This window comes from Coregonus lavaretus (assembly GCF_964263955.1).
Source record: "Coregonus lavaretus genome assembly, chromosome: 9".
Taxonomy (NCBI): domain Eukaryota; kingdom Metazoa; phylum Chordata; class Actinopteri; order Salmoniformes; family Salmonidae; genus Coregonus; species Coregonus lavaretus.
In genome coordinates this window covers 46,305,273-46,332,638 of record NC_139996.1, presented here as the reverse complement: position 1 = coordinate 46,332,638, position 27,366 = coordinate 46,305,273, and the positions used below count along the sequence as shown (strand labels likewise).

At 41.9% G+C, this 27,366-nt stretch overlaps 1 protein-coding gene across 1 annotated transcript in view; it reads left to right on the top strand.

Annotated features, from left to right (window-relative positions):
• Window positions 1–3,987: 3,987 nt before the first annotated feature.
• The window catches only part of LOC311135376 (receptor-type tyrosine-protein phosphatase eta-like), a gene marked incomplete at both ends in the record, with an annotated part of 62,662 nt that continues 39,283 nt past the window's right edge, over window positions 3,988–27,366 (top strand). The window contains one exon of the mRNA XM_084169315.1: window positions 3,988–4,065. Coding sequence (XP_084025441.1) covers window positions 3,988–4,065 — 78 coding nt within the window. The remainder of the gene's footprint in view (window positions 4,066–27,366) is intronic.

Sequence of the window (27,366 nt, the reverse complement as noted above, 5' to 3'; positions counted from 1 at the left end):
AAGAAGAAGGACAGTGTGACCTCTTGTGGACAATCTGAGCCTTACATCTAAAAGGCCATCCAAAAGAGAAGGCCCAATCGACCCCTTCCCACAAACCACTGGGTCCTCCAACACGTAAATACATGCATTACTTCTTACCACACGGGCGGCAGTTCGGGGGTATTACCACATGGGCGTTATTAGGATTACTGTGAGCGTAGGTCCATGTATATCTAAGTGTTTTTTCTCTCGCTATCTCTCTCTTTAACTCGCCATCTTTTGTAACAAGTGTCATATTGTGTTAGTCCGCTAGGGACCCATTTTCATTATATTAAGTTTCTAATCGCTACCTATACCATGTATGTGTTTGTATCTTGTGTTATCAATAAATAATTAAATCAATTTGTGTGGTACAGAATAATCTGTAAGACCCGGGTTCGTGCAGACGTCAAGAGTCTACGACTTTCAGAATGAGACAGATATGAGGTAAATTGTTAATAAATGACAGGAGATATCTAGATATCTTTAGAGTTCATTCGGGAAACGGTAACTCGTTAAACAATTTTTCCCATGGTGCCCCAAATTCCTAATGAGTTAATTGTTACATGATCAATTTAATCTAGTAACAATTAAACATAGTAGGTAATTATTCGATAAATAATAGTCATCACAATAATGAAAGTCACGTCACGACAACACCTACAACACCAGGTGTCGCAGGAAGGCCAAGAAGATCATCAGGGACCCCAACCACCCAAGCCATGCCCTGTTCTCTCTGCTTCAATCACTCAGACGCAGGCAGTACAGAAGCATCATGGCAAAAACTGAAAGACTGGCCAATAGTTTTTACCCTTAGACCATCAGGCTGCTGAATAGCCACCACTAGTCAGCTACCTGCCCCCTCCCCAACAACATTCATCACTGTTGCAGTTGTATATGTATATTGTAGATATTTTTTTAAATATTATAATTGTTATTGTTTTTATTTCACTTGGTCGCCACACTCCCTCAATGGTCATGCTGCTCCCCCTATGGTCACCCCCCCTAACAGTCTTTACTCTGCCTCCACCCCAATGGACATTTATTTATTCATCACTGCTACAGTGATGATGTATATACTGCTATTTCCATTGTATAAAAAAAAAAAAATTCCACTTTCATTATTTTATTTCACTTAGTCCTGCATGTTGGAGCTTGGAGCCTAAGATTTTCACTGTACCCTGCAATCACACCTGCAACCCTGTACATGTGACTATTAAACACTCTGAATCTGAACATTGGGCTAACGAGCTGCCTGCCACCTGCATAAAGGAAGCTCCCAGTCAGGGCTGAGGTGGGAGCCAAACAACACTGCACAGACAAACGATGGAAGACAGGCCTCACTCAAGTCACAATTTTACATTTAGATTTTAGTCATTTAGCAGACGCTCTTATCCAGATCGCCTTACAGGAGCAATTAGGGTTAAGTGCCTTGCTCAAGGGCACATCGACAGATTTCTTACCTAGTCGGCTCAGGGATTAGAACCAGCAACCTTTTGGTTACTGGCACAACGCTCTTAACCACTAAGCTGACTACCGCTGCTGCTACCCCTGGGGAGATAGGAGCTGCTACCGGGAGAGACTTCTGCCCTGCTCGTGAAGAGCCAAATGACCATGTTCGGTGAGAGACGAACAAACAACGTCACCATCTGCTCTGCGTGAATGAAGTACTGCTACGTTTTCGAATGACCGTGTTAATGATCCAGCTTCTCTCTCTCCAGTGGAAAAATTTGGTGCGCCATGGATGAGACCACGACGACAACTGCTCTCGGACCAGGCTGGCGTTCAACCAAAGACGAACTCTGGCGTGAGTGTGTGCCAGGGCTTGTCCTTGTGTTTTGTTCTGTGTTGTTTTAATATGTTGTTATCCCCCTTTTTAAGAAGATAATTAAATAATCATTATTGACTGTCTGCCTCCTGCCAGTCGGTGTCTGTGGTTATGGGATCTGAAAGAACCTTGGTTTTTGACATATGTTCATATGAGCAGAACATAAGAGGTTTGTAAAGCATCTATGTCATTATGATGGCTGGACACTTTTCTGTGTGAGTGGTCATTGGGAAGTATGCCACTGAACTATAGTCCAGAAAACACAGCTATGAATGCAGATTACCCAATTTTCCTTATTAGTCCATTGATTTGGCATGCTTAGCCCATGATAATGTAAATCACAAAATGCCACGGTCAAGCACTTAAGCAGCGTTTCCCAAACTCAGTCCTGGGGACCCCAAAGGGTCCACATTTAGGTTTTTGCCCTAACACTACACAGCTGATTCAAGTGATCAAATTACATTTACATTTAAGTCATTTAGCAGACGCTCTTATCCAGAGCGACTTACAGTTAGTGAATACATATTTTTTTATACTGGCCCCCCGTGGGAATCGAACCCACAACCCTGGCGTTGCAAACGCCATGCTCTATCAAGTAAGCTACATCCCTGCCGGCCATTCCCTCCCCTACCCTGGACGACGCTGGGCCAATTGTGCGCCGCCCATGAGTCTCCCGGTCGCGGCCGGCTGCGACAGAGCCTGGATTCGAACCAGGATCTAGTGGCACAGTTAGCACTGCGATGCAGTGCCTTAGACCACTGCGCCACTCAGGTGTGAATCAGCTGTGTAGTGCTAGGGCAAAAACCAAAACGTGCACCCCTTGGGGTCCTGAGGACTGAGTTTTGGAAACCCTGCACTAAAGCAATAACTTGACTGCCCGAAGGGTGAGAGGGTGTGAGGGAAGCAGCGAAAAATAGGAGAAAATGGAAAGAGAGGGAGATAGAAATAGAGGGAAAGAGAGACATGGGCAGTGATGATCTGGGGGGAATGATGGAACTTATGTCAGACATCCGGGTGGACAGCGGTTACTGTGACCCATCCATCCAGTCAGGAGGAAGATGAGCTTGTCCCTGCAAACGCACACACACACCAAATAGCATGCCGAAATCAACTAGATGTCATTTCAAACTGAATTCCCTTTAACCACATTCAATCAAGCTGGGCTGAGAACAGATGTCTGTCTGCCAGAGGATGAGGGGAAAACAGAATGAGGGGAGACCAGTGACTATGTCGGCAGTTGTCAATCATACTAAAAACGTCACATATAGACATAGATGAGGGAGTTGGGGGTTTGTTTGGAGGGTGTCTGATATATATAAGGGCACTGTATCTTGTGGATTGGGTCTAGTATTTAAGCTGTTCTTGATATAAGGGATTGCACTTTTGGGACTACTCCATGTTTTTCTTCAAATATCGGCAAACAAAATCAAGCCAGTTCAATATATTTGGTATATGACACAGGTCTGGTGTATTGAGCCCATTGTAAACAACCAGTTTCAATATATATACACAATATAAATCATATTTATATTATTTAGATGTGGAGATAGGACTTCAAATCAAATAAAATGTTATTGGTCATGTACACATATTTTGCATACACATTTTAATGCCAACTTAGAACATACTTACAGAAAGCTGTGATTTTCGTTTCCATAAACATTTGCCTTGGCTGTGCTTGGTATTGTTGAGGGACCCCGTCATGGATGCATTTCTTAACACGGTTTCGCGGAGTTATGTCAAGAATGTGGGATGGCTACATTTCTGAATGAAATACTTCCTCCCTGAAGTCCTCGCGGAGGAAGAGAACGCGTAACTTTAGCAACAGCATTGATGAAATGACCACAGGGACCATTGCCAGAAAGTGAAGGAGAGGAGGAGGCGCATAGCCAAGCTGACTGCACAGGCATGCACACAACTATAACTTCTGAAAGTGACGCCACTGGCCACCGCTCCACCCCACAACAGGAGACACAGAAAAGTAACTTCGTCCTATGAACACTACCATTGATTTTGCGACCGGAGCCAGCGCAACAGTTTATAGGACCACACCAGCAACAAGGCTAAACTTTTTCAAGAAAAAGGAACGTTTGGAATTGCAAGCGCACACTGGAAAGAAACGCTTGTGAAGTTTCTCCCAGATGTTCGGCATCATGAGCCGACTGTCCTGCTTTGGTGTCCTTCTCAGGACGTCTCTCGTCATATATATGTTTCTTAAAGTAAGTGATTGATTTATATTTGACAAAATAACAAAACTTGGAGATGTTTTAGGTCTCGTTATTTCTATAGAAAAGCCACAATACTGTGTCATAAATGAAGATGCCGAACATTGCACCTGTCGCGTCAGGTAAAGTTCTGTTATTTTGTCAGCTCTGTGGTAGCAAGTGGCTGCAGAATTTCAGACTTAGGCATATCACTATCAGTCTGTATAGAGAGTCTGTATACATGAGTTTGTAAAGTCATTGAATAATAATAATAATGGAACAAATCTTATTTTTCGATTTTCTGTCAAATCCATTCAATTTGAAAGGTTGGAGAACGTATTCAGTTCATGACAGTGCTTCTACTGTACGATGAATAAGGTATTGTTAGAATTAGGACTATAATCAATTCATGTCACTAAGTAATTAATACACTGACCTTTAGTTTCAACAATATCAAGCTATTTATTCGCATGCGGGCCCAGTATTGTCTGCATTTAGTTGTGTGTGAGAGAACTTCCTTGTTAACTTCTCTCCGATACCCTCACATTTTTGACAATTATTTCATACAGTAAATGCAAAAATGCCACTCTGGTATTCAGTATTTAATATTTAGGCCTATTATGTGTGTGATTCTTATGGTTCTCTTTAGGCTATTTGATATGTATTAATATGTATTTTGTTAAAGGGTCTTTTAACGGACAACTCAACATGTAAAATAGGCTACATAACAAGCTTATTGCCAGGTACTAGAGCCAGTACTATAGACCCATCTGTAATAGTAGTTAGCTTTTGCACCAACAACACCAACAGAGACTTCATTCACAAGGAATAGGGCACAATATATATAAACACAACACGAAACATACTTTGCACATACAGTGCTTGCAAAAGTATTCAGACTGCTTGGATTTTTTCACATTGTATTGTGTTTCAAAGTGGGATTTAAATTGTTTTAATTGTCATTTTTTTGTCAACAATCAACACAACATACTCTAATGTCAAAGTGGAAGAACATTTCTTTTTCTTTTTAAGATAAACAATAATATATAATATAGTCGTTGCATAAGTATTCAGCCCCTTTGATTAGGCAAGCCTAAATTAGGTCAGGAATCATATTTTGCTTAACAAATCACATAAAAAGTTACATGGACTCACTCTTTGTGAAATAATATGGGTTGACATGATTTTTGAATCACTAACCCTTCCTCTGTCCCCCTTACATACAGCATCTGTAAGTACTGAATTTCAAGCACAGATTCAACTAAGACCAGGGAGCTTTTCGAAAGCCTCATAAAGAAGGGCAGTGATTGGTAGATGGGTAACAATAACAAATCAGACATTAAATATCTCTTTAAGCATGGTCAAGTTAATAATTATGCTGTGGATTATGTATTAAACCACCCAGACACATCAAAGATAGTTATTCTTCTGAACTGAGCTGCAGGACCGGAATAAAACTGCTCAGGGATGTTACCATGTGTCACAAGTGTAGAGAGGAGTAGGTAGGAGGCAGTCGCAGGTTTAGAACTACTGAATTTATTAAAGCACCATAGCTTGAAGCGGGACGAAACCCACAGTAGAAAATATAAAGTACTCAGGAAAAAGTAGGAGAGATTCCTCTCAGGAAATAACAGAGGGAGTATATATACAGTGATAGAGTGGGGATTGGAACCAGGTGTGTGTAATGATGACGAGACAAGTCCGGGGTTGATGAGTGAAGGGCGTTTGCCAGCAGCAGGTTCGGCAGCAGCTAGATGGCCTGCGACGCCGAACGCCTGAGCTGGACAGGAGGGGGAGCCAAAGCAAAGGCTGGTGTGACACCATGAGGCCATCTGTGATTAAAAAAAAAAAACAGCTACAGAGTTCAATGGCTGTGATGGGAGAAAACTGAGGATGGATCAACAACATTGTAGTGACTCCATAATAATGACCTAAATGACAGAGTGAAAAGAAGAATCCAAATATACAGAATAAAAATACTCCAAAACATGCAGCAAGGCACTAAAGTAATACTGCAAAAGAAACACAGCTAAGGAATACTTTTTTGGGCTTGAATGCAAAGCCTTATGTTTGGGGCAAATCCAACACGTGCTGACTTGCTTGTTACAAGTTAAATACATATGTAATTCCAATGGTAGTTCCACTGGTAGTAGATTTGAAGGGTTTTGCTGGAAGCTTTTGGCTGGAAGAGTTGTGCCTATGAAAGGTGCCACAAACAGTGAGAAGCTTTGGTTTGTTGTGTCCACCTAGCCTAAATGGTAACTTAAGGGTGATGAGGAAGTGGTGATGTAGTGATGTGGTAAGGCGATGCCTTATTATCTTGCCAACTTCTATGAAGAGTACACAAGCCATGGTACATATGCAAAACTGACATTTAATCCTGTTACGATAACACAGGTTGAAGAGACAGTCTGGCCTCTGAGGTGAACTGCGCTATAGTTAAAGGATAAATATCACAAGGGAAGTTAGCAGAATCTGTTGGTCAATATAATCATTGTGCTAATTAGTTGAATTCATATATAACCAATCAGTAGAAAAAAGGGGAAATGGAAGTGCTGAGAAGGGTGAACAAGCACTGGGTGGAACGTAAGGGAAAGATTTAAGTAAAATCCTGTAATGACCCCATGTTATTTGAATATCAAAGTCATCCTCTGAAGTGGATAGTGGGAATATGGATTGGCCACATTAGATTTAGAGAATAAGAAACCTTTATTTTTAAACAACAAAATGTTTAACAGAATTCTTCACTGATATTACTTCACAACCTCCACGTTTCGCTCTACCGTTAGCCTCAGATCTTTTACAGTCATTAAGGAACAATGTTTGAAATAAGGAAAAGCTGTGAGAAATAGATGTCTACTATTGCAACCCCAACCAGAAGCCATGGATTACAGGAAACATCCGCACTGAGCTAAAGGGTAGAGCTGCCGCTTTCAAGGAACGGGACTCTAACCCGGACGCTTATAAGAAATCCCGCTATGACCTCCGACGAACCATCAAACAGGCAAAGAGTCAATACAGGTCTAAGATTGAATCATACTACACTGGCTCTGACGCTCGTCGGATGTGGCAGGGCTTGAAAACTATTACAGACTACAAAGGAAAGCACAGCCGCGAGCTGCCCAGTGACACAAGCCTACCAGACGAGCTAAACCACTTCTATGCTCGCTTCGAGGCAAGCAACACTGAAGCATGCATGAGAGCACCAGCTGTTCCGGACGACTATGTGATCACGCTCTCCGTAGCCGATGTGAGTAAGACTTTTAAGCAGGTCAACATTCACAAGGCCGCAGGGCCAGACGGATTACCAGGACGTGTACTCCGAGCATGTGCTGACCAACTGGCAAGTGTCTTCACTGACATTTTCAACATGTCCCTGACTGAGTCTGTAATACCAACATGTTTCAAGCAGACCACCATAGTCCCCGTGCCCAAGAACTCTAAGATAACCTGCCTAAATGACTACCGACCCGTAGCACTGACGTCTGTAGCCATGAAGTGCTTTGAAAGACTGGTCATGGCTCACATCAACAGCATAATCCCAGAAACCCTAGACCCACTCCAATTTGCATACCGCCCCAACAGATCCACAGATGATGCAATCTCTATCGCACTCCACACTGCCCTTTCCCACCTGGACAAGAGGAACACCTACGTGAGAATGCTATTCATTGACTACAGCTCAGCATTCAACACCATAGTGCCCTCTAAGCTCATCACTAAGCTAAGGATCCTGGGACTAAACACCTCCCTCTGCAACTGGATCCTGGACTTCCTGACGGGCCGCCCCCAGGTGTAAGGGTAGGTAACAACACATCTGCCACACTGATCCTCAACACGGAGGCCCCTCAGGGGTGCGTGCTCAGTCCCCTCCTGTACTCTCTGTTCACCCATGACTGCATGGCCAGGCACGACTCCAACACCATCATTAAGTTTGCCGACGACACAACAGTGGTAGGCCTGATCACCGACAACGATGAGACAGCCTATAGGGAGGAGGTCAGAGATCTGGCCGTGTGGTGCCAGGACAACAACCTCTCCCTCAACGTGACCAAGAAAAAGGAGATGATTGTGGACTACAGGAAAAAAAAGAGGACTGAGCACGCCCCCATTCTCATCGACGGGGCTGTAGTGGAACAGGTTGGTGTCCACATCACCAACGAACTATCATGGTCCAAACACACCAAGACAGTCGTGAAGAGGGCACGACAAAGCCTATTCCCCCTCAGGAGACTAAAAAGATTTGGCATGGGTCCTCAGATCCTCAAAAAATTCTACAGCTGCACCATCGAGAGCATCCTTACTGGTTGCATCACCGCCTGGTATGGCAACTGCTTGGCCTCTGACCGCAAGGCACTACAGAGGGTAGTGCGTACGGCCCAGTACATCACTGGGGCAAAGCTCCCTGCCATCCAGGACCTCTATACCAGGCGGTGTCAGAGGAAGGCCCTCAAAATTGTCAAAGACTCCAGCCACCCTAGTCATAGACTGTTCTCTCTGCTACCGCACGGCAAGCGGTACCGGAGTGCCAAGTCTAGGTCCAAAAGACTTCTCAACAGCTTCTACCCCCAAGCCATAAGACTCCTGAACAGCTAATCATGGCTACCCGGACTATTTGCACTGCCCCCCCACCCCATCCTTTTTACGCTGCTGCTACTCTGTTAAGTATTTATGCATAGTCACTTTAACTCTACCCACATGTACATATTACCTCAACTACCTCAACTAGCCGGTGCCCCCGCACATTGACTATGCAACGGTACCCCCCTGTATATATAGCCTCCCTACTGTCACTTTATTTTACTGTATATATAGCCTCCCTACTGTCACTTTATTTTACTTCTGCTCTTTTTTTCTCAACACTTTTTTGTTGTTGTTTTATTCTTACTTTTTTGTTTAAAATAAATGCACTGTTGGTTAAGGGCTGTAAGTAAGCATTTCACTGTAATGTCTGCACCTGTTGTATTCGGCGCATGTGACCAATAAAATTTGATTTGATTTGATTTGATTTATTGCAGCCATTTCAAACAGCACTCAGTTTGTTCTAGGCCGGCCCCTGGGGGACTGTGGAAGGCTTTGAGATTAGGATTCTTATGTGGTTGAGAGCGAGTTCCTATTGATAGCTCCCGGGTACTGATAACCATGGTTGTGTGTGTGTGTGTATGATTGAACAGTGGCTGGCAGTGCCACCAAAGGGAGAGATGATGGTGATTATGATGATGATGGTGGGTAGGGGACCGATAAGACCCATCTCAGAGGAGGGCAGCTTTGTGTTTCACAGCTGAAAGGATCCAGGGGTCAAGAGGTCTAAAAGGGAAAAGGCACTTTAAAGTATTTTACATAATCTCTTTCCTGTTATTCTTCTTGCTCGCTAATTTTCGTTCTTTTGCTTTTTCTCTTACTCTCTTTCTCGCTCTTTCGACCCCCTTTGTATGTAATGTTCTCCTCCCATGCTGACTACATCTCTCTCACTCTCTTCCCTGCATTCTAATCCTTCCCCTTCCTCTTCTTTCCCTGTTCCTTCTCTGTGCCCTCTCTCTTCTACTGTTTCCCAAGGGCGAAATTGTGGTGTAGATATTGGTGGGGACGAACAGTGCATGGGGGGGTCCTCCTCCAGAGATTTTTTTGACTGTTTAAAATGGATTTCCTGCAATTCTACACAGTTTGACATTACTTATGCCTCTCGAGGGGTATATGGAGGGGTATTTTGAAAACACACAGTTGTATTATAATGATGCCACATGCATATTTATTTATATCAAAGACACAAAAGATGAAGAGAGTTTTATTATAGTTGGAGTTCGCCTACCTTATGCCCAGTCCACATTTTTTATACACATCTAATAATTAAGTGTGAACATATACCATAGACAAAGACTGACATTTGTGTCGTTGAATGTTGATCCCGAGTCTGTCTCCCGACCGTATTCTGTCAGCATCCACTTGTCATTCGGAAATGTTTTCTTCTAATGACAAAAACGCAGACGACGACATGGTACTGTTTTGGTGGTTTTGTTTTGGGGCGGCAGGTAGCCTAGCGGTTAGCGCATTGGGCCAGTAACCGAAAGGTCGCTTGTTCGAATACCCAAGATGACAAGGTGAAAAATCTGCCGATGTGCCCTTGAGCAAGGCACATAGCCCTAATTTGCTCTAGGGGTGCTGTACTACTATGTCTGACCTTGTAAAACAACACATTTCACTGCACCTATCTGGTGTACAATGCCTTGCAAAAGTATTCATCCCCCTTGGTGTTTTTCCTATTTTGTTGCATTACAACCTGTCATTTAAATATATTTTTATTTGGATTTCATGTAATGGACATACACAAGATAGTCCAAATTGGTGCGTGCATAGGTATTCACCCCCTTTGCTATGAAGCCCCTAAATAAGATCTGATGCAACCAATTACCTTCAGAAGTCAAATAATTAGTTAAATAAAGTCCACTTGTGTGCAATCTAAGTGTCACATGATCTGTCACATGATCTCAGTATATATACACATGTTCTGAAAGGCCCCAGAGTCTGCAACACCACTAAGCAAGGGACACCACCAAGCAAGCGGCACCATGAAGACCAAGGAGCTCTCCAAACAGGTCAGGGACAAAGTTGTGGAGAAGTACAGATCAGGATTGGGCTATAACAAAATATCCCACAGAGCACCATTAAATCCATTATTAAAAAATTGAAAGAATATGGCACCACAACAAACCTGCCAAGAGAGGGCCGCCCACCAAAACTCACGGACCAGGCAAGGAGGGCATTAATCATAGAGGCAACAAAGAGACCAAAGATAACCCTGAAGGAGCTGTAAAGCTCCACAGCGGAGATTGGAGTATCTGTCCATAGGACCCCTTTAAGCCGTACACTCCACAGAGCTGGGCTTTACGGAAGAGTGGCCAGAAAAAAGCCATTGCTTAAAGAAAATAATATGCAAACACGTTTGGTGTTCGCCAAAAGGCATGTGGGAGACTCCCCAATCATATGGAAGAAGGTACTCTGGTCAGATGAGACTAAAATTGAGCTTTTTGGCCATCAAGGAAAACGCTATGTCTGGCGCAAACCCAACACCTCTCATCACCCCGAGAACACCATCCCCACAGTGAAGCATGGTGGTGAAAGCATCATGCTGTGGGGATGTTTTTCATCGGCAGGGACTGGGAAACTGGTCAGAATTGAGGAATGATGGATGGCGCTAAATATAGGGAAATTCTTGAGGGAAACCTGTTTCACTCTTCCAGAGATTTGAGACTGGGACGGAGGTTCACCTTCCAGCAGGACAATGACCCTAAGCATACTGCTAAAGCATCACTCGAGTGGTTTAAGGGGAAACATTTAAATGTATTGGAATGGCCTAGTCAAAGCCCAGACCTCAATCCAATTGAGAATCTGTGGTATGACTTAAAGATTGCTGTACACCAGCGGAACCCATCCAACTTGAAGGAGCTGGAGCAATTTTGCCTTGAAGAATGGGCAAAAATCCCAGTGGCTAGATGTGCCAAGCTTATAGAGACATACCCCAAGATACTTGCAGCTGTAATTGCTGCAAAAGGTGGCTCTACAAAGTATTGACTTTGGGGGGGATGAATAGTTATACATGCTCAAGTTCAGTCTTTTTGTCTTATTTCTTGTTTGTTTCACACAAAACATATTTTGCATCTTCAAAGTGGTAGGCATGTTGTGTAAATCAAATGATACAAACCCCCCAAAAATCCATTTTAATTCCAGGTTGTCAGGCAACAAAATAGGAAGAATGCCAAGGGGGGTGAATACTTTTACTTTTAGCCTGCCGGGGTGTCGGGTTTTCATCACATTAAACTCGATGGAGCAGCTCCAAAAATTATTTTAGCCAACGGGATAACCATAAAGAATGCACCCCCTCCTCGTACCACCCCTGACTATATAGCATACATACAGTGCATTCGGAAACACCCCTTCCCATTTTCTACATTTTGTTACATTACAGCCTTATTCTAAAATTGATTAAATAAAACATTTTCCTCATCAATCTACACACAATACCCCATAATGAAAAAGTGAAAACAGGTTTTTAGATATTTTTGCAAATGTATAAAAAAACTAAACAGGAATACCTTATTTCCATACACTACCAGTCAAAAGTTTTGACACACCTACACATACAAGGGTTTCTCTTCATTTTTACTATTTTTTACATTGTAGAATAACAGTGAAGACATCAAAACTATGAAATAACACATTTGGAATCATTCACTCAACCAGCTTCATGAGGTAGTCACCTGGAATGCATTTCAACTAACAGGTGTGCCTTCTTAAAAGTTTGTGTGGGGGGGGGGGGTATACAGAAGATAGCCCTATTTGGTAAAAGACCGAGTCCATATTATGGCAGGAACAGCTCAAATAAGCAAAGAGAAATGACAGTCCATCATTACTTTAAGACATGAAGGTCAGTCAATACTGAACATTTGAAGAACTTTGAACGTTTCTTCAAGTGCAGTCGCAAAAACCATCAAGCGCTATGATGAGGACCGCCACAGGAATGGAAGACCCAGATTTATCACTGCTGCAGAGGATAAGTTCATTAGAGTTACCAGCCTCAGAAATTGCAGCCCAAATAAATGCTTCACAGAGTTCAAGTAACTGACACATCTCAACATCAACTGTTCAGAGGAGACTGAATTGCTGCAAAGAAACCACTACTAAAGGACACCAATAAGAAGAAGAGACCGGTGGAAATGTGTCCTTTGGTCTGGCGTCGAAATTGACGATTTTTGGTTCCAACCGTTGTGTCTTTGTGAGACACGATGTGGGTGAACGGATGATCTCTGCATGTGTAGTTCCCACCATAAAGCATGGAGGAGGAGGTGTTATGGTGTGGGGGTGCTTTGCTGCTGACACTGTCAGTCATTTATTTAGAATTCAAAGCACACTTAACCAGCATGGCTACTACAGTATTCTGCAGTGACACGCCATACCATCTGGTTTGGGCTTAGTGGGACTATCATTTGTTTTTCAACAGGACAATGACCCAACACACCTCCAGGCTGTGTAAGGGCTATTTTACCAAGAAGTAGAGTGATGGAGTGCTGCATCAGCTGACCTGGCCTCCACAATCCCCCGACCTCAACCCAATTGAGGTGGTTTGAGATGAGTCGGACGGCAGAGTGAAGGAAAAGCAGCCAACAAGTGCTCAGCATATGTGGGAACTCCTTCAAGACTGTTGGAAAAGCATTCCAGGTGAAGCTGGTTGAGAGAATGCCAAGCGTGTGCAAAGCTGACATCAAGGCAAAGGGTGGCTATTTGAAGAATCTCAAATATAAAATATATTTTGATTTGTTAAACACTTTTTGGGTTACTACATGATTCCATATGTGTTATTTCATAGTTTTGATGTCTTCACTATTATTCTACAATGTAAAAAATAGTAAGAAATAAAGAAAAACCCTTGAATGAGTAGGTGTGTCCAAACTTTTGACTGGTACTGTAAGTATTCAGCCCTTTGCTATGAGACTCGAAATTGAGCTCAGGTGCATCCTGTTTCCATTCATCATCCTTGATATGTTTCTACAACTTGATTGGAGTCCACCTGTGGTAAATTAAATTGATTGGTCATGATTTGGAAAGGCACACAGCTGTCTATATAAGGTCCCACAGTTGACGGTGCATGTTAGAGCAAAAACCAAAATTTGCTGTCAAATTTATTTTAGCTGTCAAAGGTGCTTCAAGAAATTACTGAGTAAAGGGTCTGAATACTTATGTAAATGTTATATTTCCGGGTTTTTTAAATACATTTTCTAAAATGTCTAAAAACCTGTTTTTTCTTTGTCATTATGGGGTATTGTGTGTAGACTGATGAGTAAAGAAAATAATTTATTCCATTTCAGAATAAGGCTGTAACGTAACAAAATGTAGAAAAAGTCAAGGGGTCTGAATACCCCTGTATATGCACTGTGCACTGTGCACTGTATATATTTACGTCAACAACATAGCTCAGGCAGTAGGAAGCTCTCTCATCGATTTATATGCAGATGATACAGTCTTATACTCAGCTGGCCACTCCCCAGATTTTGTGGTAAACGCTCTACAACAAAACTTTCTTAGTGTCCAACAAGCTTTCTCTGCCCTTAACCTTGTTCTGAACACCTCCAAAACAAAGGTCATGTGGTTTGGTAAGAAGAATGCCCCTCTCCCCACCGGTGTGATTACTACCTCTGAGGGTTTAGAGGTTGAGGTAGTCACCTCATACAAGTACTTGGGAATATGGCTAGACAGTACACTGTCCTTCTCTCAGCACATATCAAAGCAGCAGGCTAAGGTTAAATCTAGACTTGGTTTCCTCTATCGTAATCGCTCCTCTTTCACCCCAGCTGCCAAACTAACCCTGATTCAGATGACCATCCTACCCATGCTAGATTGCGGAGATGTAATTTATAGATCAGCAGGTAAGGGTGCTCTCGAGCAGCTATATGTTTTTTACCATTCGGCCATCAGTTTTGCCACCAATGCTACTTATAGGACACATCGCTGCACTCTATACTCCTCTGTAAACTGGTAATCTCTGTTGACCTGTCGCAAGACCCACTGGTGGATGCTTATTTATAAAACCCTCTTAGGCCTCACTCCCCCCTATCTGAGATACCCACTGCAGGCCTCATCCTCCACATACAACACCCATTCTGCCAGTCGCATTTTGTTAAAGGTCCCCAAAGCACACACATCCCTGGGTCGCTCCTCTTTTCAGTTCGCTGCAGCTAGTGACTGGAATGAGCTGCAAGAAACACTCAAACTGGACAGTTTTATCTCCATCTCTTCATTCAATAACTCAATCATGGACACTCTTACTGGACACTTGTGGCTGCTTCGCGTGATGTATTGTTGTCTCTACCTTCTTGCCTTTGTGCTGTTGTCTGTGCCCAATAATGTTAGGACCATGTTTTGTGCTGCTACCATTTGTGCTGCTGCCATGTGGTGTTGCTACCATGCTGTGTTGTCATGTGTTGCTGCCATGCTATGTTGTTGTCTTAGGTCTCTCTTTATGTAGTGTTGTCTGTCTTGTCATGATGTGTGTTTTGTGCTATATTTTTAATTTTAATCCCAGCCCCCGTCCCCGCAGGAGGCCTTTTGCCTTTTGGTAGGCCATCATTGTATATAAGAATTTGTTCTTAACTGACTTGCCTAGTTAAATAAAGGTGAAATAAAATAAATAAAAATAAATAAATATACAGTGGGGAAAAAAAGTATTTAGTCAGTCACCAATTGTGCAAGTTCTCCCACTTAAAAAGATGAGAGAGGCCTGTAATTTTCATCATAGGTACACGTCAACTATGACAGACAAAATGAGGAAAAAAATCCAGAAAATCACATTGTAGGATTTTTAATGAATTTATTTGCAAATTATGGTGGAAAATAAGTATTTGGTCAATAATAAAAGTTTCTCAATACTTTGTTATATACCATTTGTTGGCAATGACACAGGTCAAACGTTTTCTGTAAGTCTTCACAAGGTTTTCACACACTGTTGCTGGTATTTTGGCCCATTCCTCCATGCAGATCTCCTCTAGAGCAGTGATGTTTTAGGGCTGTCGCTGGGCAACACAGACTTTCAACTCCCTCCAAAGATTTTCTATGGGGTTGAGATCTGGAGACTGGCTAGGCCACTCCAGGACCTTGAAATGCTTCTTACGAAGCCACTCCTTCGTTGCCCGGGCGGTGTGTTTGGGATCATTGTCATGCTGAAAGACCCAGCCACGTTTCATCTTCAATGCCCTTGCTGATGGAAGGAGGTTTTCACTCAAAATCTCACGATACATGGCCCCACTCATTCTTTCCTTTACACGGATCAGTCGTCCTGGTCCCTTTGCAGATAAACAGCCCCAAAGCATGATGTTTCCACCCCCATGCTTCACAGTAGGTATGGTGTTCTTTGGATGCAACTCAGCATTCTTTGTCCTCCAAACATGACAAGTTGAGTTTTTACCAAAAAGTTCTATTTTGGTCATCTGACCATATGACATTCTCCCAATCCTCTTCTGGATCATCCAAATGCACTCTAGCAAACTTCAGACGGGCCTGGACATGTACTGGCTTAAGCAGGGGGATACGTCTGCCACTGCAGGATTTGAGTCCCTGGCGGCGTAGTGTGTTACTGATAGTAGGCTTTGTTACTTTTGTCCCAGCTCTCTGCAGGTCATTCACTAGGTCCCCCCGTGTGGTTCTGGGATTTTTGCTCACCGTTCTTGTGATCATTTTGACCCCACGGGGTGAGATCTTGCGTGGAGCCCCAGATCGAGGGAGATTATCAGTGGTCTTGTATGTCTTCCATTTCCTAATAATTGCTCCCACAGTTGATTTCTTCAAACCTAGCTGCTTACCTATTGCAGATTCAGTCTTCCCAGCCTGGTGCAGGTCTACAATTTTGTTTCTGGTGTCCTTTGACAGCTCTTTGGTCTTGGCCATAGTGGAGTTTGGAGTGTGACTGTTTGAGGTTGTGGACAGGTGTCTTTTATACTGATAACAAGTTCAAACAGGTGCCATTAATACAGGTAACGAGTGGAGGACAGAGGAGCCTCTTAAAGAAGAAGTTACAGGTCTGTGAGAGCCAGAAATCTTGCTTGTTTGTAGGTGACCAAATACTTATTTTCCACCATAATTTGCAAATAAATTCATTAAAAATCCTACAATGTGATTTTCAGGATTTTTTTTTCTCAATTTGTCTGTCATAGTTGACGTGTACCTATGATGAAAATGACAGGCCTCTCTCATCTTTTTAAGTGGGAGAACTTGCACAATTGGTGGCTGACTAAATACTTTTTTTCCCCACTGTATATATATACAGTATATATATATATATCCTAACTCTCACACGCTCACATAACACACATACATTTAAAACGATTATACATATATATTTTGTGTGATTACTGATCAATTCATTTATAATTAGTAGGTTTTGTTATCTGTTTTAACAAACCTTTTATTTTTGTACTTATGTATCATATATTGTTTTTTTTGTGGTGTGGTTTTATAATAATAATAATATAATAATAATATGCCATTTAGCAGATGCTTTTATCCAAAGCTACTTACAGTCGTGCGTGCATAATTTTTTTTTGTGTATGGGTGGTCCCGGGGATCGAACCCACTACCTTGGCGTTATAAGCCCTTGGGCTTCCAACCACAACTGTACACCGTTAAAAAAAAAAGGTCTTTATCTGTATTGTTGTCTATCACTTGTTTTCTTCTGTGCAAATAAATACAACTAATACTAGACTAACACATCTGGGGCCCCGGGACACCTACTTCGCCTATGCTGTTTCCCAGCTGTGAATGTTGTCTTATAGCCTGCTGGTTCAGCTAGCATCTTTCGTCACACTGTGCTTGCCCTTACATCCTGCGAGGAGGGGGACCAGGAATTTGTTTGTGGGAAGTTTGCGAGGGACTCAAAGCAGCATCGCACAATGCTTCGAAAAGCAGCCACAGCAAGTGACAGGTGCGGGTCGGGAGTCAGCACTGTAGCCCTCGCTCCCCTCTGGGAGCCCAATGGAAGGACATGCAAAAAAGCTGAGAGAGTGATGGAACTGATAGGTTAACATTGGATCTGAAGAGCATCCAGTTTCCCCATTGGCCCATAGGGTCTTTGGGTTTTGTGTTTTTGAGACTGTCTGGCATGGAAAATAATAGATAAACGGGAGAGACTGTTTTTGTATTGAAATACAGAATACTGAGTATACAAAACATTAAGAACACCTGCTCTTTCCATGATAGACTAACCAGGTGAAAGCCATGATCCTTTATTGATGTGACTTGTTAAATCCACTTCAATCAGTGTAGATGAAGGGGAGGAGACATGTTAAAGAAGGATTTTTAAGCCTTGAGGCAATTGAGACATGGATTGTGTATGTGTGCAATTCAGAGGGTGAATGGGCAAGACAAAATATTTAAGTGCCTTTGAACCGGGAATGGTAGTAGGAGCCAGGTTCACCGGTTTGTGTCAAGAACTGCAACACTGCTGGGTTTTTCATGCTCAACAGTTTCCTGTGTGTATCAACAATGGTCCACCACCCAAAGGACATCAAGCCAACTTGACACAACTGTGGGAAGCATTGGAGTCAACATGGTCCAGCATCCCTGTGGAATGCTAGAGTCCATGCCCCGACAAGATCCTAATGTTGTGTATATTCAGTGTATGTACTAAAGCAGAAGAGAAGTTGACATAAAAACAGGGAACACAATTTAGTTCACCTTCAAGTATCAACCATCAATCATCTAAATTCATTTATTTGTATTGAATGCCACCTCCAGCACCCAACCAAACAAAAAGGCAGCATCACGATAGACCAGGGTTCTTCAATTCCGGTCCTGGAGGGCCGAAACACCTCTGTTTTTCATCCTCTCTTTCTAATCAGGGGCTAATTCAGACCTGGGACACCAGGTGAGTGCAATTAACTACCAGGTAGAAATAAAAAACAGAAGTGTTTCGGCCCTCCAGGACCGGAATTGAAGAACCCTGCGATAGACTATCACACCCCTATTTATTTCGTAACAGGGAAATGTGTATGTGATTTGTATACATGAAAGGATTTCAGACGGCAGTATCGACACGGCCTCTGAGAACAAATAGCCTTGTTAAGTACAGTGTGGGTGGTGAGACAGTATCTACAGTTAGGAGAGTGAGACCCAGCAATTAAAGACCCAGGAAAAGTACATTGCTTTGCATGAGTTTATCATGGAATGAATACTCTCGTCTGTGTGTGTGCGTGTGAAATTACTTCTTTGCCTGTGAACTCTTTAATGATGGGAATTGTGACGTTGCTATCAGTGGGTCCATCTTGGAACAAGGAAACAAGTCCTTTTCTCCCCTGTCCCCTTTTGTAGTGGGCATCAGTTACGTATGCAGCTGTGTACAAGTTGCGGTCACATCTATATTTAGAGGTGGTTTTTCCTGGAATAAAAAGCATGGACACACACACACACACACACACACACACACACACACACACACACACACACACACACACACACACACACACACACACACACACACACACACACTGAGATAAGGGTCAGATGGGCACAGAAGACTTGTGAGTAACGGCTTTACTGTACTTTGTTCCCTTATCAAAATTGTGCCACAATAACTCTGTTGAATTCGTCTCTCCATTTACACTAACACAATCATAGCACTTTCAAGTCGTGTTTAGTGACACGCAATATCAGTGGTCAGTGCCGTTTATGATGAAGGAGGACAATTTGTTTTTTATGAGCACGGCCTTATTTATATTACCGCATGTTGGATGACTGTCATTCATATTCCATTCACTCAGTTCAATGTAACATCGATAGGTTTAGGCTACTACATGATACTCACATTTTCCCTATACCAAATATGAAGTTGCTACAACCTACCCTATAAATGAAAGTTTACAATGTAGGTGCACACAGGCCAAGATATTTTTTTTTGAGATGACAGACAGTGACACATGGACAGACAGTGACACATTCAATACCGCCTTGCACACTCTTGCCTGCATCTAATCATTAGTCCAACAGTTGCAAATTAGTTTCTATTGGACAAATTCAGGTATTTTTATCCCTGTTTCGTTTGATTCCATTTAAGAAACGTTTTTCAACAGAATCGGCGGAATGAATACACCGCTGATCACGCATAAACACAGTTCACTTTCATAGCAGCCACGTTGTATTCCCTCTCACCTTTTCCCTTCGTTTGTGGACTTCAATGAACAACACATTAGCTCGATGTGACCAGGCGAAAAAACCTTTCCAAGCCAAACTATGTCCTCATATTAGTCATAGTCAACATAGCTAATAGAACTAATGTGTTAGTAAACCCGCTACAATCATGCAGTAACGTCAGGGTGTATAGTCAGTAAGCAGTTACACCAGCGGTCCCCGGTGGCAATAAATTAATAAAACCAAAAGCTTACCTTGACTTGGAAGAGTTCCAGTGTTGTGTTGGATAGTCATAGCCAGCTAGCTAACATAGCATCCCTCTGTTTGAGCCGGGTGTTTGAGTAACTAAACTAGCCAGCTGCATTTGCTAGCTGGGTCATTCTACAGATTCGGTGACATTTCAGTATTGTCAGTGTCCCAAGATGTACTAGTGTTATAACTTGTCAGAACATTTATCAAACTACACTTAAATTACAACATTTCAAAGTTTTACATGTTTTTAATATGGAGTAGAGAATATGATTTTAAACAGAGATGAATTTCAATACTTATATGTTTGCTTTTCTTAGGAGTATTAAGAATTTCGCCTGTCCCTATTGACCATCATGCAAATGGCGTGACTCATTTTGAGTACACAGTGTTAAATAATAATGCTTTTTTTTTGTTAAATTAATTGTATATGCCCCCTTATTATGCATAATCCATTTTCTCAGCATAAGACATTTTATTTTCTGAGAAATTCAGGCTTTTACCCCTGTCCTTGTATTTCTTTCAACCCCGTAATGCAACAATACCCCCACTCACAATTAAATAATGGTTTGATCCTGTGGACATCATTTATGAGGAAGTGACATCATACAAGTCTTCAGAGAAGCCTGGTGTGACAAGTGGTAAGCTGCTCTCTCACTTTTTATAAATATTTCATGTTTTTTAAGCACATATGGGCTTTGTCAATCTCAGGTATTCAACTCTGTTGGGGGGGGGGGAATTCATAGTTAAGATTTTACCAAGAATTTTTTTTATAGCTATGAAGTATAACAATGTCTTTTGTTGAATAAGGCCATGTGGCACACTGCTAGCTGCTAGCATCCCGAATTAGCAACAGATTAGCACAAAATCTTCAACCCTGTCACATTCAACCCCATCACATTTTTCAATGTTACGGGGTTGAATGGCTGTTACAGGGTTGAATAGCTGTTAAATCTTAGCAATATTTAATGTATATTGCTTAATACCAATCATATGTTCTTGTTGAATGTTTGTTGTTTACGGTTTTACAGTATCAACTAAAAGTACGAGGAATTTTTGAAAATAATAACTTTAAAAAAGTGACAATTAATTTGTTCTCTCTCCTATATACATTGACATATTTAGGAGTATTATCTGCAAGTTCATGTTCATTTTACTACATAGTGATTAAAAGGATACAATATTTAGTCTTGAAGAGTAAGCAGGTCATTGACTTGACCTTGACCTACAATTTCAGATTCAACAATGGAAAAAACAGCAGCAGAAAGGAAACACACATAGAGAGGAAGGTGAGGGACATCCGCGCGCCGGTGGTCAGGTAATTCTCCTGGAAATGTAAGATCTTTAAGACACGAGGTGGTGGTGGTCATGGACACACAATCAACAGAAAATAAAGTTTTGTTGCTTTAAAGCATAATTTGGTAATGCATAAAAAGACTAGAGAATGTAAATGAAGACTAGTCTAAAAAGACATACAGTATACTGCCTTGGCAACTGGTGCGTGAGGGGTTCATGTTCACTAGCCGACTGGTTTGTACTGACATATTTAGGAGTATTATCTGCAAGTTCACGTTCATTTTACTACATAGTGATTAAAAGGATACAGTAATTAGTTTTGGAGAGTAAACTGGTCATTGACTTGACCTTGACCTACAATTTCAGATGTTGTTACTGTTATTAGTTCATTAATGTGTTTTACTCTGTCTAGCTTTCATCTAGATTCTTTAGATTTTAAAAGCTATGTTGACAGTAGGTTTAAAAATGTTTAAAATGTTTAAAAAATGGCAACATGTTAGTGATCTCAAAAGATAAAACATATGACATGTGATGCTTTTCACTCAACCCTGTTACATGATTTTCAACCCTTTTGCGGTGCATTTCTTCCCTGTTACGAGATTATTTTTTTTACATTTTTGTATTAAATACACAAAATATAACATCAATAGTGTTTTTATTGTGTGTATTAAATCAGGGTAAATAAGGCTATTTCAATTTTGTCAGGAATTACGCAGCATTCTTGCACATTTCTTGCGAAAATGTGGAGTTAGATTAGAAATTTCTTCATCGTAAACTGGAAAGGATGGTGCTGGTCAGTTTTTCTTGATTTTCTCTTTAATTACAATATGCCATTATTTACAAGGGACATCTAAACTGTGAGATTATGCCAGAAGCTGATCTCAAGCTTATTGGAAAAATGAATAGTTGAATAACAAAATGACTGTGACGGGGTTGAATTAAATTGGGACTTGTTTGAGAAAATAATACAGAATAATAACTTAATACTCTACATTGAGATGGGAAAAGGTATTTTCTATCAAGTACACACATTACTTTGTCACATCAAATAAAAAAAAGCTTAAGATTTTAATGTTCATTGTTTCATCCTCCTCAATCACAAAAGGCACCGAATCTGTAGAATGACCCAGCTAAGTAAGTGAAACTGAAAGTGAAAAAAAATGACGAAATCTCTTTCTCTCTTGCTTCTTCTTCATTTTTGAAGAAATTAAAATGTTGAAAACTATTCAACTATTGTCTTTCTCTCTCTTTGAGTCAACTACTCACCACATGTTATGCACTGCAGTGCTAGCTAGCTGTAGCTTATGCTTTCAGTACTAGATTCATTCTCTGACCCTTTGATTAGTTCATGCTGCAAGAGCTCTGATAGGTTGGAGGACGTCCTCCGGAAGTTGTCATAATTACTGTGTAAGTCTATGGAAGAGAGTGGGAACCAAGAGCCTCCTAGGTTTTGTATTGAAGTCAATGTACCAAGAGGAGGACGGAAGCTAACTGTCCTCCGGCTACACCATGGTGCTACCCTACAGAGTGTTGTTGAGGCTACTGTGGACCTTCATTGCAAAACAGTGTGTTTTAATCAATTATTTTGTGAAATGTGAATATATTTAGTATGGTTTTATCTAAAAAGGATAACCTTTTCAATCTTTAATATTTTTTTATTTTATTTTAAATTCACTGAGGAGGATGGTCCTCCCCTTCCTCCTCTGAGGAGTCTCCACTGCGCAACATATAGAACTGACATCTTATCCTCTACCTATGCTGCCTTTTGGAAATCAGGACTTATTAAGCCTGCTCTCAAACAGCACAGAGATGCCTGTGTGCATCGCGGGTCAAAAGTACTGCGGTCACACAACTGGCCATATCAAGTGTGCTTTTGTGGAATGCTGCACAGCCCCTTCCCCCTATCCCCCCATCAGAATCCAGACAGGCCACTTCCAAATTAACAGACCCAAACATGTTGCCTTTTGAACAGGCCTCCGACTCCTCTGCATGTCTATAAGGCCTGACAAAGAGACCCAGTGCTTCAGCCCATGTAAATGAGAGACAAGCTTCTCTGACTGACTGACTCAAAGCTCTTATTGTCAGCAGTTGGCTATCGTTCCCTCCATCACTGGTTGCCTATGAAGGAGCTACGGCCTGGACATCGGGATGCAAAATGTATGAGCCATTTTCTTTTTTGGGGCTGGGTGGACGGGGAGGGCTGAACTGGAAAGATCAGGATGAGTTCGCCTTTAAAGATGAGGAAACTGGCTCTGTGACAGGAGAGAGAGAGAGTGTGTGTGTGGGATCTAACGTAACAGAGAAAACTTGTTTAAGCTTTGATGAGAGAGAGTGAAAGAGAGAGAGAAAGAAAAATAAAGAGAGAGTTTAGCACAGCTAAAGAGTCGACAAGTTGACAGGTTACATCATTTCCCCTGAACTGGGATTTTGTGTATGGTTGGTATGATAACATTGACACTTCAGCTGTGGATTTAACATAGCTCTCAGTATCTAAGATCTTTGTGATCCAACGATTGGCTTTACTCTCTTACAATGAAAGAAGGGAAAACTGCCCAGTATTTCAGTCCCATTAGCGTGCTTCATGCACTATGACGCTGTGGGTCTGTGGTGGTTTGCTCTCATACCCGTCTAGGACCAGGTATTGCGCTGTGGTGCATGGCTGCTGACCTTATCTATACACACACACGTGTCACAAACACACACACCCTGTTGTCCACTGTTTGCTGGGCTGCCTGGCTAGTGTCTTTGCATGAGTGCGGCTGCAGCTAGGGCAGTAACCTGAGCAGGGAGCAGTGGTGCTGATTGACATACAATAAGGCCAGATAGGCATCTCCACACAGCACAGCACACTACAGCACTGCTGGCCTGGGACGCTAAATACCACTCAGCTGATTTCCATAGTTCCCGATCAGAGCCACGATAGCAGCTGTGGGACACTAGTGTACCTGCACACACGTACGTACACAGACGCCCTAAATGGAGGAGGTCAGAGACCTGGCCATGTGGTGCCAGGACAACAACCTCTCCCTCAACGTTATCAAGACAAAGGAGATGATTATGGACTACAGGAAAAAGAAGAGGACCGAGCACACCCCCATTCCCATCGACGGGGCTGTAGTGGAGCAGGTTGAGAGCTTCAAGTTCTTTGGTGTCCACATCACCAACAAACTAACATGGTCCAAGCACACCAAGACAGTCGTGAAGAGGGCACGACAAAACCTATTCCCCCTCAGGAGACTGAAAAGATTTGGCATGGGTCCTCAGATCCTCAAAAGGTTCTACAGCTGCACCATCGAGAGCATCCTGACTGGTTGCATCACCACCTGGTCTGGCAAATGCTCGGCCTCTGACCGCAAGGCACTACAGAGGGTAGTGCGTACGGCCCAGTACATCACTGGGGCTAAGCTTCCTACCATCCAGGACCTCTATATCAGGCAGTGCCAGAGGAAGGCCCTAAGAACTCCAGCCACCCTAGTCATAGACTGTTTTCTCTGCTACTGCACGGCAAGCGGTACCGGTGCGCCAAGTCTAGGTTCAAGAGGCTTCTAAACAGCTTCGACCCCCAAGCCATAAGACTCCTGAACATCTAATCAAATGGCTACCCAGACTATTTGCATTGCCCCCTCCCCCCCTCTTTTACACTGCTGCTACTCTCTGTTTATTATCTATGCATAGTCACTTTAATAACTCTACCTACATGTACATATTACCTCAACTAACCGGTATCCCCGCACATTGACTCTGTGCCGGTACCCCCTGTATATTTACATTTACATTTTAGTCATTTAGCAGACGCTCTTATCCAGAGCGACTTACAGTTAGCGAGTACATACATGTTTCATACTGGCCCCCCGTGGGAATCGAACCCACAACCCTGGCGTTGCAAGCACCATGCTCTACCAACTGAGCTACAGGCCGCCTATTGTTATTTTTCTGCTGCTCTTTAATTATTTGTTGCTTTTATTTCTTTTTTTAGGGTATTCTTTCTTAAAACTGCATTGTTGGTTAAGGGTTTGTAAGTAAGCATTTCACTGTAAGGTCTACACCTGTTGTATTCGGCGCATGTGACAAATACAATTTGATTTGATTGATTTGATTTGATGTACGAGGCTGCGCGCATGCCCACACACACACACACACACACACACAGGTATGCATACACACAGATAAATCATATTGCAGAAAGAAGACAAGCATAGATAACAACTAGATAATCCACTGAAGATGCTTGTCTTTTCTTTTCAAAACTTCAATGACTTTCCTTTTTATTGACTACTTTGGGCCAAAGTAGTGACTGGCTAAACCATAACTGGAAAACAATCCCTCTGTCACATCTGCCAGCCACTGACTCCAGGAAACTCAACATACAAATCCAGAGGCAAATGTATTTGAAAATGCCTGCCATCAAACAGACTGTGCTTTGAGCTCTCTGTGGTGTGACAACCTTACTGGCTCTTCTGTTAAAAAGCGGTCTCCTTAAACCCTTATCTTATCTGCTACACAGTTACAGCCCAGAGTCAAAATGATTGATTCAGAACGTTGATCGGACCCTTTTTTTCAATTTTCGCCTAAAATGACATACGCAAATCTAACTGCCTGTAGCTCAAGACCTGAAGCATTTTCTTGATACCATTTGAAAGGAAACACTGAAGTTTGTGGAAATGTGAAATTAATGTAGGAGCATATTAGATCTGGTAAAAGATAATATAAACAAAAAAACATGCGTTTTTTATTATGTTATTTGTTCCATCATCTTTGAAATGTAAGAGAGAGACAACAATATAATATTGCAGTTTAGGCGCAATTTAGATTTTGTCCACTAGATGGCACCAGTGTGTGTGCAAAGTTTCAGATTGATCTAGCGAAGCATTGCAATACTGGACTATTTTGTAAGAAGTCTGCCCAAATGTGCCGAATTGGTCAATTGATACATTTTCAAGTACATAACTATAGAGAACATACAAAAATTATATGGTAATACAAAATGTAAGTTTACACACTCCCATGAATGTCACACATGATGGATCATTAGCTTATACACTAACATTCACACATCTAGATTGCCGGGCGGGGTGGGTGTGGAGCCAGAGACAGCAGGGATTCAAACTGTAGGACCCAGTTCCTACATTTGAATATAACAATGGATTTTATCAAACAAAACTATGCTACATTTTATCTCTGGGACCCTTAGGATGACAAATCAGAGCAAGATTACTGAATGTAAGTACAATATTTACCTTCAGAGGTGAATGTATCAAACCAGTTGCCATGATAAATTTTGTTGTTGTTGTGCACTCTCCTCAAACAATAGCATGGTATTTTTTCACTGTAATAGCTACTGTAAATTGGACAGTGCAGTTAGATTAACAGGAATTTAAGCTTTCTGTCCATATAAGACATGTCTATGTCCTGGAAAGTTTGCTGTTACTTACAACAGTCATGCTAATCACATTAGCGCACGTTAGCTCAACCGTCCCGTATATGGGACACTGATCCCGTAGAGGCTAAAAATACCATTATAAAATGGTTTTGGGTTGTAAATGGTTCAAATGTGATTGCTGTTGTGGTGTGCTTGTGTTAGATTGGTACGCTATCAGCAAATGTGTCGTGTCCATCATCATTCAACGTATGACTACCATAGAAAAACAATGGGTGCAATTCATTTTTGGCATGAAATGTCTGCCTGAATGCCGCCTAAAGCACTGGCAGAAACAGACTGGCATACGGAGATTGTTAATAAGACCTGTAAGCTCAAAGCCTGTATAATACAGACAGAGGCTATCTTGTGTACATCTTATCATGGCATTGGATGGAGATATCATCCCACATTCCCCTGCAGGGTTAGTTACTGTTTTTACTTCCTCGTCGTTCACTTCAATTAGCCATTGATGTCTGTTTACCAGTTAATTTTATTTTAATTTTAATTTTTAATTTTAATTTTATTATTTAACCTTTATTTAACCAGGTAAGCCAGTTGAGAACAAGTTCTCATTTACAACTGCGACCTGGCCAAGATAAAGCAAAGCAGTGCGATAAAAACAACAACACAGGGTTACATATGGGGTAAAACAAAACATAAAGTCAAATGAACAGTTACAGTCCACA